Genomic DNA, 10,871 nt, shown 5'->3' on the forward strand with positions numbered 1-10,871 from the left:
ACTGGACCCTGGTGAAGTGTATCCTCCATTACATACGCGGCACCCAGTCCATGGGACTCACGCTGACAGCCTCCGCCTCCACCGACCTCGCCACCTACTCCGATGCGGACTGGGCTGGATGCCCGGACACACGGCGCTCCACTTCGGGGTACTGTGTCTACCTTGGGCCGTCTCTGATCTCTTGATCTTCCAAGCGACAGCCCACCATCTCCCGCTCGAGTGCCGAGGCAGAGTATCGGGCAGTGGCTAACGCCGTTGATGAATGCTCTTGGCTTTGTCAGCTGCTTCAGGAGTTGCTTTGTGATGTCTACAAGGCGACGCTCGTCTACTGCGACAACGTCTCTGCTGTGTACCTCTTCGCCAACCCGGTCCACCATCGTCGAACGAAGCATATTGAGCTCGACATACACTTTGTTCGCGAGCAGGTGGCTCTTGGGCGCATCCGAGTTCTCCACGTCCCGACGGCGCAACAGTTCGCTGATGTCATGACAAAAGGACTGCCTACTTCTGTTTTCGAGGAGTTTAGGTCCAGTCTTTGCGTCTTCGACGACGCTTCGACTGCGGCGGTGTTGAATATATGGTTTGTGCATGTATATTGTATAGCCCGGCCCTCCTCCTAGCCATTGTATAGTTGAGGTTGTGGCCCACTTTATATTCCATATATACGTGCGCTATACACCGATCAATACATCGTGAAGCATTGTCAAAACACTCGTTTCCAACATGCACTACTCCCTCCGTCAAGGTTTAGAAAGCACAGTTAAATTTGCGTGCGTTTTTAAAATAGACCAGGTTTAAGGCGCGAAAGCAATTACTTCTACTCCCTCCATTCCTAAATATAAGTCTTTTTAGATATTTCACTAAATGACTACATACGGAGCAAAATGAATGAATCTACACTTTAATGTATGTCTATATACATCGGTATGTAGTTTCTTAGTGAAAACTCTTAAAAGAATTATATTTAGGAATGGAGGGAGTATTAATTAGTACTGGTACTATTCATGCATGCGCCCTCCCAATTTATTGTTCACACATGGTACTAGTATTTTCTCAGTTGATTAGACGCATTAACATTTACACCTGCTATATCTCACAACCAATCGATGACAAGCGTGTCTTCTAAATTATGACGGAGGAAGTAGTATATAGAGCTAATAAAGAGGCCGTAATTCAGGCGCGGACAGTCATTTTGGTTGGCAGCCTAAAAGAACGTCAGTCTGATGACGCAACGCTCGTCAACAAGGACGCAAGGGCATCCCATCCATCGCCTTTCGGTGTGCATGGTTTCCTCTTCGAAAGAATCAAGGAAGCAAAAGGGAGACGAAGACAGGTGCCAACATAATGACCGGATATGCTCGGCATATTCCCTCCCGGGCACATTTATCGTGCATTACGTGCGCTAGAAGCTAGTAATCGTGTTCCGTGGGGTCGCTGTCAGTCTCACTATGATACATCCAGTACTTGCCTGTTGGTAAGCTCAAATGTTCCGGAAATGCAATTCGGCTCCCATTTCATTATATATAGTACCAATAATTGGAGCCCCATTACGTCACTTTGCACGCCGCGTGGCTTATATGATAAAGTCACCAGGCGTGAAGAGTGACGCCGTCTGTGCACCCAACAAGTGCCGATCTGGCCGATATAAGTTGCCGCCGAAAGCTCCAGCAAGGGCAGAGAAAAGCAAAGGTGAGCTAGGCTCGGATTAGGACTTCCGTAATACTACTACGGTACTGTCAACCTTAATAGAAGAGTAGCAGTACCTAATACGAGTAGTAATGCTCAGTTGCAACTTGCAAAGGGAGATTGCGAAAAGGCGAAGATCTAAAGAGAAATGGAAGGGAGAGAGATATCTATCTAGGAGTGCCATCAATCAAATACTGAAAGAGGAAGCAGCAACATTCCCTTGCAATTGCATTATGTTGCTAGCGTCTGCCCCAATCTCTTAATAATACTACTCCCTCCGTTTCTAAATATAAGTCTTTCTAGATGTTCCACTAGTGGACTATATACGAATATATATAGACATACTTTATAGTTTAGATTCAATCATTTTGCTCCGTATGTAGACTTTTAGTGAAATATCTTAAAAGACTTATACTCCCTCCGTTCTTAAATATAAGTCTTCTTAGAGATTTCACTAAAAGGCTACATACGGAGCAAAATGAGTGAATCTATACTCTAAAATATGTCTATATACATCCATATGTAATCTTCTAGTGGAATCTCTTAAAAGACTTATATTTAGGAACGGAGGGAGTATTTAGGAACGGAGGGAGTAATAAATAGAGTATGTCGGGCACAAGTTATAATAAATGGAGCATGTGTTCACAAGTTATAAGTGGAAGATATAACTGCGGGCACCTTTCCTGTTGTACACAATCACATACTGTAACCAACTTTACTTGTTCATGTGGATCAAGTCACACAAAACCTTCTCTCACTGTGGTGGGGGGTCATCGGCACAGCCATAATAATCACCTGGCCATCAACAAACACAGTATATATAGTATAAACCCTGTACAACCCCGGTTCAATAAATAAAAATTCTATCTACAATGAAAAGCAGGAAACAACCGAGCAGCTCTCATCCAATATGCCTATTCAAAACAGACAACTGCCCGGAGTCTCCATTGAACAGGTAAACCTCCAACGGCGTATACGACGAAAACGCTGACGATGAGAACCTCGTCGACGGCTGCAAGATCCTGCTTCCCTTGGGGCATGGGATGGTTAGGAGACGTGGCCCAGTCCGCATCTGCCAAACCTGATGACATGGAAGAACACGATATCACACCGAGTTGCAGGACCAAGCAGAAAGCCCATTCACACATTCTGTAACACACATGTCAATTTCCAGATTTTTATTTTCAACCTCTCGGGTGTAAGATTGACATCCAAAACTAATGGACTGTAAGATGGCCAAGAAAAACCTGAATATATCAAGCAACAAGCTACCTCGATTATGCCTTTCCGTGGGGCGTGGATTGCTAGGCACAGGCAGTAGTCACTCTTTGTGTAATCCAAGTGCATTGTGCTTGATGACGCCTTGTCTTTGTTCCGAAGCATCTCCACGAAAAGACAAGAAGCATCACGATAACCCTGAAAGGTTGACAGGTAACATGTCAGAAGACAAAATATAGGGGCAGTCAAAGATAGTGGCAAAAGGACCTATTAGGTGCATTGTCAATGTCCAGTAGCATGAATGACACCCATACTGTACTATGAGTACGCAGGAGACATGGGCTTTTCCTTCGCAGTGCAATGCAACAGATGTAGAAATAAGAATGGTCAGACAAGATTTTCTTTTTCTGCTTGGAAGCAATATGGATCTCCAAATTGAGCCAAATATGAACAAACGCGTAGTTTATATAATTACACATATAGCACCATATGTCATTCTCTGGGCTAGGGATGTAACAGATTGGAGTCTCGGATCAATTCTTAACTTTGCAATTTCCTTGTTTTGATTCACATATGCAGTTTGGCGGAGTCTGCCCAACATTTGATGTTCCTCTGCCCTGTAGCCAGGGTGGTTTCGAGGACGGTGGGTGCAATGCTTGGAACTGACTGTGGTCCTAATTCTATTTGGCAATTCTATGCATGGATTCATGCTTTCTTACATGATTTTAATGAGATATATACTGTTGGCCTGACGCAATTTGCTGGGCAATGTGGTTGGCTCGTAATCGTGCCACTTTTGAGAAATACTCCGTTTGAAATTGTTTTCACAGCTTGTGCGTTTATCCAATACTGGGCAGGTCTGCAGAAACCTGGGATGGCTGAGGCAACCAAGAAAGACGCAGAGATGCTGAAGAAGAATGCGTCGCAAATGTTGCTGCTGTGCGGGCCACCAATGCCAGAATCAAGTGAGCATGCTGATGAAGGAGACAGGTGGGAGGAATGGTGATCTGGTAATGCTGGTACTGCTGATTAAGAGCAGAGATGGAGTTAAGATGTTCTGTTGGCTTGCTTATGTCAGCCTGTTGACCCAGAGAGGTCTGTTAATACTTGATGTTGGGTTGTGTTGGACTGTTAGGGTCTTTTGCGGTACTATGTGTGTTTAGTATCTTTTGTTCTGGGCGGTTTTGGATGATACTTCAGGTTTTCGCCCCATAGTCTGTGTTCCTGATGACAGGCGCAGACGGTGGGTTTCCTGGTATTGTCCCGAACTCGCTTCTTTCCTTTCCCTTCTCTGTTTCTGGTTCGGAGAAAAGACATTGTATTTCCGTTATGCTTTATAATGGAAAGGGGAGGAGCCCGGTTCGAAAAATAAAATATGCAGTTTGGCAATTACAAGTTCAGGACCTTGATGACATGATATGTTCAGGTTAACTAACTCTTTATTTATTCGATGCAACATTTCTATATGTCTGCTATATCACACCATTTTGCCATGCGGTTTGCTATTTTACGCATAGTTCAGTTTTCCAGTAAAAAGGTACCCACTGTACAACTAGGCAGGTGGGTCCAGAATAGTCCAAAATCTCACATGCTAATTTGCAATTCTTAACTTGGCAGGTGGGGACACACGATCCAAAACATGTCATGTCATTGTATTCTGGCAAATGTGGTACACTGACATGGAATGCATGGGGGTTTAGGCTAACCCACAGTGTGCAGGAGCCATTCGCCTGTCTCTTGGCTGCCTTGTTTTGCAAAATGACCACTGGGTCTTCTCAGCCATCATTCTTTGGCCGGCACCCGAGGTACATCAACTAGGCAGGTGGGTGCAGATTAGTCTAACGTGGGGGTTTAGGCTAACCCACAGTGTGCAGGAGGCATTCGCCTGTCTCTGGGCTGCCTTGTTTTGGAAAATGACCACTGGATCTTCTCAGCCGTCATTCTTTGGCCAGCACCCGAGGTACATCAACTAGGCAGGTGGGTGCAGATTAGTCTAACATCTCCCAAAATGTTCATTTGGAACCTTAACTTGGCAAAGAGGTGAATAGAGAATCCAAATAGGCTGCATCACTATTCTGCCAACATGGCACGCTGACTGGGAAAGGATGGGTGTTTATCCATTCCTTCGGCTATTGGGTTGCTGTCTTATTAGCAAAATGCCCACTGAATCTTCTCAGACTTCATTCTCTGGCCCCACTCTTCCTTTCTCATACACATAGAGGTGATCGTTTGGTGGAAGCTGGGCCCAGCAGCTTGATGGAGGAGATGGTACCGTGGGGTCAAGGTTTAGATGGAGACCAAATACTGTGAGTTCAGGTGTATCCAAGGATTTGGAGAAGGGGGTCAATTTGAAGGAGAGGGAGAAGATAACGTTGTGGGTCGATTTGGCTGGAACGCTACTCGTGAGCCTGAAGTCCCGCAAATTCCACAACAGAGCCTCACTTTGGCAGAATATGGCAACATGGTGTAAATTGAACTAATTTCCATCCACCTGCCAAGTTGATGTACCATGGGCGCCATTTTTTCTTTGTTCTATGTCTGCCATACCTTTGTGTGGCCATGCGGGCAGTATTTAGTTAGTTCCCAGCCCAGGCAGTGGTGGATTCCTGGTTCCGCCACGGTGGAGTATCTAAGTTACTCCCTCCTTCCCAAAATCTAGGGCGCATTAGCTTTTGCATGCAAGCCCGTAGTCTAAGGCGCACAGCTATACTCGCTTGTGCAGTTACATATTAGGCTAACAATCGTTAATTATTTGGAAAGAAAGAAAATCGCTAATCATGGCTGGGTCGTCCGTGCGGTTAGATAGCTCACAATAACCACTTAATTTCTCTGTCCCACCCAATTTTCTCCCCATGGGAGTCAATTTTCCTTGCCCTAGCCTACGACAGTTCAAGTAATGACCGCCTGGGCTAATTTTCATGCTACAACATTAGACGCTCAACATTATGGGAAGGAGGGAGTACAAGATATGTGTACCAAGCCTTACAGGCATAGGATCAGGGTATAACTGTCAACTCTAGAAGATAGGAACATAAATGTTAGACTTAGGTAGTTAGGTTGTGACAATGGTTTACCTGGTTCATTATCTCACTTTTGGAAGGGGTGGAAATGCCATGATTTATGGCAGTTTGTTTTATGCCTAAGTCCGATATAACGAATTATATCTAGAAGAGGGTAAAAAGGTTTAGAGGGAGACCAGATCAACACCAACCAATAATTACATATAGAAATTTGTTTACGCCTAAATCTATTTCTTGGAGGTACCTTCTGTAGATTGTTATTTCATTTTGCCTTAAGAAAATTAAGTTATAACTCAAGGGGTTTTACCTTCCATAACCGCACAGCCACAAGGGCACGGGTGTCCAGCAGTAGTATTCGTCCAAGAGAATCAGTTATTGCAGCCAATGTGCCACTTGGGGAGAGTGTAAGTCGTTCTCCCTTCCTTGGTGAGTCTTTCAAGCATGTGAGAGGTGACGCTGCAGAATATGCAATCATGAGGAACACATGCTCAATAATTTTGAAAGATAATTAAAACTTAACTATTTATTCCATTACTTTTTGCAAAGGCTTGAGGCTTTGGCCGTGGCTTCTTAGTTGGTGATGGTTCACTCCGCCATAGAATTTTGGACAAAGATGATATTGTCGAAAATGTTGCAGCTACACCTCTTGACAAAATTGCTCCAACTAATGACCTGCTTCTGTCTTCTGATAACCTATAGAATCACCAATATGTTATGAAAGGCCGAACAACAAGTAAAACATTCAATATTGTAGTATTTCCACTGTTAGTATCCAGAGCAGTCGCACAGGTGGACTTTATTTGAATCAATTGTGTTGATTCAAATCTGGTTATTTGAACAAAAATAGCATGCTAATTCCCCATCGTCATATGATTTTAATTGCAAAATGCAACACAATTTAACAACCGCTGAGTTTACCGATCATTGGTCTGACCAAGGTTCAAAAATTGAACATTTAAATGGCTTTGGAGAAATTAGGTACACACACGTAGCAGGTTGCTACATAACATAATGCCACTTTTCACAATTATGATGCAAAATTAGCCCAGTTGGTGCAAGACCATGTGGCAGTTCCCCAAGTTCCTTATTATTGAGGTAGTAAGTATATTGACAAGCCGATGCACATATGCATTATGTATTTATATTGCAATTCCTGTTTAGCTTCAGTTTCAGGTCCGATCGGATATTGTGTGTTGATTGTGTGTTGATTGGGCCTCTTGAGTGCATGCAGGAAAGGACCCTGCAGGCTACATGTTAGATTCCTAAGTTCAGCAACCTTTCTAAATGCATTTCCACACAGGTTTATTCTCAGCAGTTTTTTCTGCAAACCATACTAAGCCAGGCTAGAGTCCCACTTCTCTTAATTAAACCATTAGTCTGGCCCAGTTTTGCAAAATATTAATTTATGAAATGTATATCCACTAAATTTAAAGTTTCATGCAAGAAAGACAGGCTCAATCATGCCATGGCTAAAATAAAAGTGTAAAGCTCAAGATGGAAGCACAGATACTACATGCCTGCAGGCTGAGCCAGCGGTAGTAGAATCATCAGTCCAACTGAAATTTTTCAAACCAATGGATAGCGGAACTCACCTATATGCTGAAACCACAGCATCCTCTCCAACTGTAATGGCACAGTAGTGGCGCTGACTCGACTGCCCAGCAATATAAAAGCAGCTGAATTCAATACGATAGTAACTTCAGAATACTTCCATTAAAGGGTAAACTTTAACATGAAACAACATAATAACGATAAAGACAAACTGGAATTTACATGACAGTTTATGCCATGTAGCGGTACTATGTCAGTATATAAAACAAAGTTGAGAAGGGAAGTCACCTGAAGTTCTAGCAGGGGAGGTGGCATTAGTCCAACAATTGCAGCATCAACACAAGAGCCAAACTTGCTTACGTTCCAAATCTGAAGTGGTGTCTTTTCAAAAGAACTCGTGTCCTCATCATCTTCCTGTTCAAACTTATCTTTCCACATGCGCGATTTAACTTCTTGAAATGATTTTTGAAGCATGATCTGCAAGAAACGAATCATTGAACATAACAGAAATACCGATAGTTACAAAGCTAGCTTTTGAGCGTTACAATGTTGTGAGCACAAAGTGAACTATTGGAACAAGATCTAGTATCAGCACCTAGTATAATGTGTACTAAGTTCCCTCATACAGGCATTCTGGAATTCCAGCAGAGCAGATCACCTTCTGGAGGCTAGCAACTTTTAGTGGCTTCCTAGTTCAAAATATCCAAGCTTCCATTTTCTATTGCAGATCAGTTCTTGAATGATATGTGCTTACATTAGTACTATATGTAGCTTTGAAGGGATGGTTACAATCTACTTTAAAAATTCTGCAGCAGAGAATTGAATTTTCCATTGATCATTTAAGCTCGAGTCAACTAATGCTGTGTTTTAACTAACATCAGCGTGCAGGCAAAATGTTAGAACTGAGAAGCAAGGTTGCACATAGGGTTGATTGCTGAATATAACTCAATACGATGAATATCTATTTGGGAACACATAAAAGTGCAGGAGCTACAGTTAAGAGTTTTTTGAAAAATAATTCTTTGCAGTACACAAGGTTTTCCAAGTTGGTGAGGAAGGTTTTCTTCAACAAAACTGGTGCTTGTAGCATCTGAATTAGCATTATTCATCACAATGTGACACCTCAAGTGTAATAGCAAAATAAAGCAAGATTTATAGAAACCTGAAGGTCAGCACCATCACAACGTGCAATAACACCAGGAAAAACCACGGAAAGCTCATCTGAACCTGAATCTTCCCAAGCATTTTCCTTTCTCTCATTGAAGTTAAGCTTCAGTATCTTTGCAGGATATATACTCTGAAATACGCATATAAAAGGATCACAGTATTAGCTAAGAGATGAGGAAAGGCCAGCAAATGGACACAGAACCATATGTTTATGAATGGTAACTTTGTTCACACTACATCCACATTGCGCCTAACAGAACAAATTGTAACTAAAAGGACTGTTGCCACGCAATTACGTCGCCTTTTGTTGTAAAATACTATGAGAAAGAAGATATAGAGAGGTGTTTGGATCATTAGCTCATCTCGCTGTTGCCTACCCACACAAAGCTACTCACTTATGTTAATTTGGCTAGCTAGCTAGTCTAACATGAGCACATTCAAGTGCCAGTTTCTGTATCCACTAGCATTAAACTCTATTTTCCTCGTTTCTTGAAAGCGGAGGAGAACCAAATTGGGTCTCCCTGGCCAGCAAGAATTTTCCAGCCCAGACAGGCTAGTTCTGTTTGGCTATATTTTATCTACCAAAGTACTCGCCAAACAACTCCTTGACTATTGCCTAGCTAGGCTATTACTAATCTTACTTACAACCAAACACACCCATAAAATAATCCTACCAACCACTTTATATTAGGATTGTAAAACTAAGAAATATGAACATTACCAACAGAAATAGTGTCTGCATTCTTTGGTTAGGGCACTATTTTTTTATTTTATTTTTTGCATATTATCACTTCAAGACTAGCAGAGGAATTGTTTCCGCTTACAATCCAACAATGTGCAGTAGTGTTGCCTGACACCCTGATGAAATAAATATACACAAATCTAGTACTCCCTCCGTCCCATAATATAAGAGCATTGTCGACGCTAGTGTGGTGCCAAAAACGCTCTTATATTATGGGGCGGAGGGAGTAATTTCTAGCAAAAAATCCCATCTTTGCGCCTTATACCACCTACCTAGCCATGAAACTGCTAAAAGCTCCGAAGGTTTCACTGAAATCTTGGCAATATGTCCTATCATTAAGATTGCCGTTAGCTTCAGGAATGAAGGAAGCGCTAACAGGTACATACTGGCCTTGTTCTAGAAAAATCTAGAAGCCCTAAAACAATTTACAAATTTCTCCGAAGAATATCTACAAGTGTAGAAGGACAGGAGCTATATCCGATACCTGCTTATGCAGGAGATCACCGGCGAGCGAGTAGAAAAGGAGCCACCCGGCGTCGGTGCCCACCACAACGGTCATCCCCTCCTCCCCCTGCGACCCCTCCGCGTCGAGAGGGACCCACTCGACGGCGGAGATCCGGCCGTCGTCGGGCCCCAGCGCGGGCTTCACCGTGACCCCGCCGCCGCCCGCGACTGGGACGATCCCCAGCACGGACCTCGCCGCGCTGGCCACGGCGAGGTCGCGCGCGCGGGGCCCGAGCGAGAGGAGCACCGCGGGGTCGTCCAGCCACCCCTCCCGCTCGCCGGCCCCCGCGGCCGCGAGGGACCCCGAGGCGGACGCGAGGAGGGCTACCTCGGTCAGGTGGTGGCCCCGCCGCGCCATGGCGAGGCGCGAGGAGGTCGCTTCGGGCCTACAGAAGCTTGGACGCCGGGAAGAGATGTGTGCTGCGGCCGGCAGACGTGCGCGTGAGATTTCGCGAGGCCGCCCTCCGGCCTTCGGCGGTCGACGGAGGAGGGAAGCACTCAGATCAGATGTCAGATGCTCCGTTTTGTGGGGGGCAAAATTGACAAAAATGACCCCTGGGGCGAAAGAACTCACGGATTGACCCCGCGGGGGAATAATTCACCGCCCTGACCCTTTTGTGTGGCGTCCGACACCTAGGGACCACACTGTACTGTGTGACGCCTAGGTGTTCGGCGCCACACCCCCGACCACGTGGCAGGGAGGGGGCCACCCCCCAGGCAGTGTGACGCCTAAGCCTCAGGCGTCACACATTGTAAAGTGTGGCGCCTGACCCTTAGGCGCCACACATGGACTTATACAGCCACGGCCCAGCCCCCTCCCCACCCCCTCCCCCAGTCTATTTCACATGTGTGGCGCCTAAGCCTAAGGCGCCTAGGCCTCACATGTGTGGCGCCTACACACATGTGAAAACCTGCTGGAATCTGAATTTAGACATCAAAACAGCATTTTTGACAGCAATAAAGCAATTTAAACAGCAATAAAG

The 10,871-nt window shown here is 44.6% G+C and overlaps 1 protein-coding gene across 2 annotated transcripts; it reads right to left on the reverse strand.

Annotated features, from left to right (window-relative positions):
* Window positions 1-2,387: 2,387 nt before the first annotated feature.
* Window positions 2,388-10,393, reverse strand: LOC123396194 (rab3 GTPase-activating protein non-catalytic subunit). Of its 2 annotated transcripts, none has more exons than XM_045091226.1 (8): window positions 9,869-10,388; window positions 8,638-8,772; window positions 7,764-7,952; window positions 7,517-7,578; window positions 6,460-6,617; window positions 6,232-6,380; window positions 2,959-3,102; window positions 2,388-2,767 (listed from the first exon to the last, which is right to left on the reverse strand). In XM_045091226.1, the coding sequence occupies exons 1-8, from the start codon at window positions 10,244-10,246 to the stop codon at window positions 2,588-2,590; spliced, it is 1,395 nt and encodes a 464-aa protein (XP_044947161.1). In that variant the 5' UTR covers window positions 10,247-10,388; the 3' UTR covers window positions 2,388-2,587. The 2 variants fall into 2 exon arrangements, 1 of the variants encoding a protein (XP_044947161.1); XR_006609897.1 differs by lacking the exon at window positions 2,388-2,767 and adding an exon at window positions 5,979-6,068 and having other exon boundaries at window positions 3,016-3,102; window positions 9,869-10,393.
* Between the last annotated feature and the right edge of the window lie 478 nt (window positions 10,394-10,871).

Source organism: Hordeum vulgare, chromosome 5H (assembly GCF_904849725.1).
Source record: "Hordeum vulgare subsp. vulgare chromosome 5H, MorexV3_pseudomolecules_assembly, whole genome shotgun sequence".
Lineage (NCBI taxonomy): Eukaryota > Viridiplantae > Streptophyta > Magnoliopsida > Poales > Poaceae > Hordeum > Hordeum vulgare.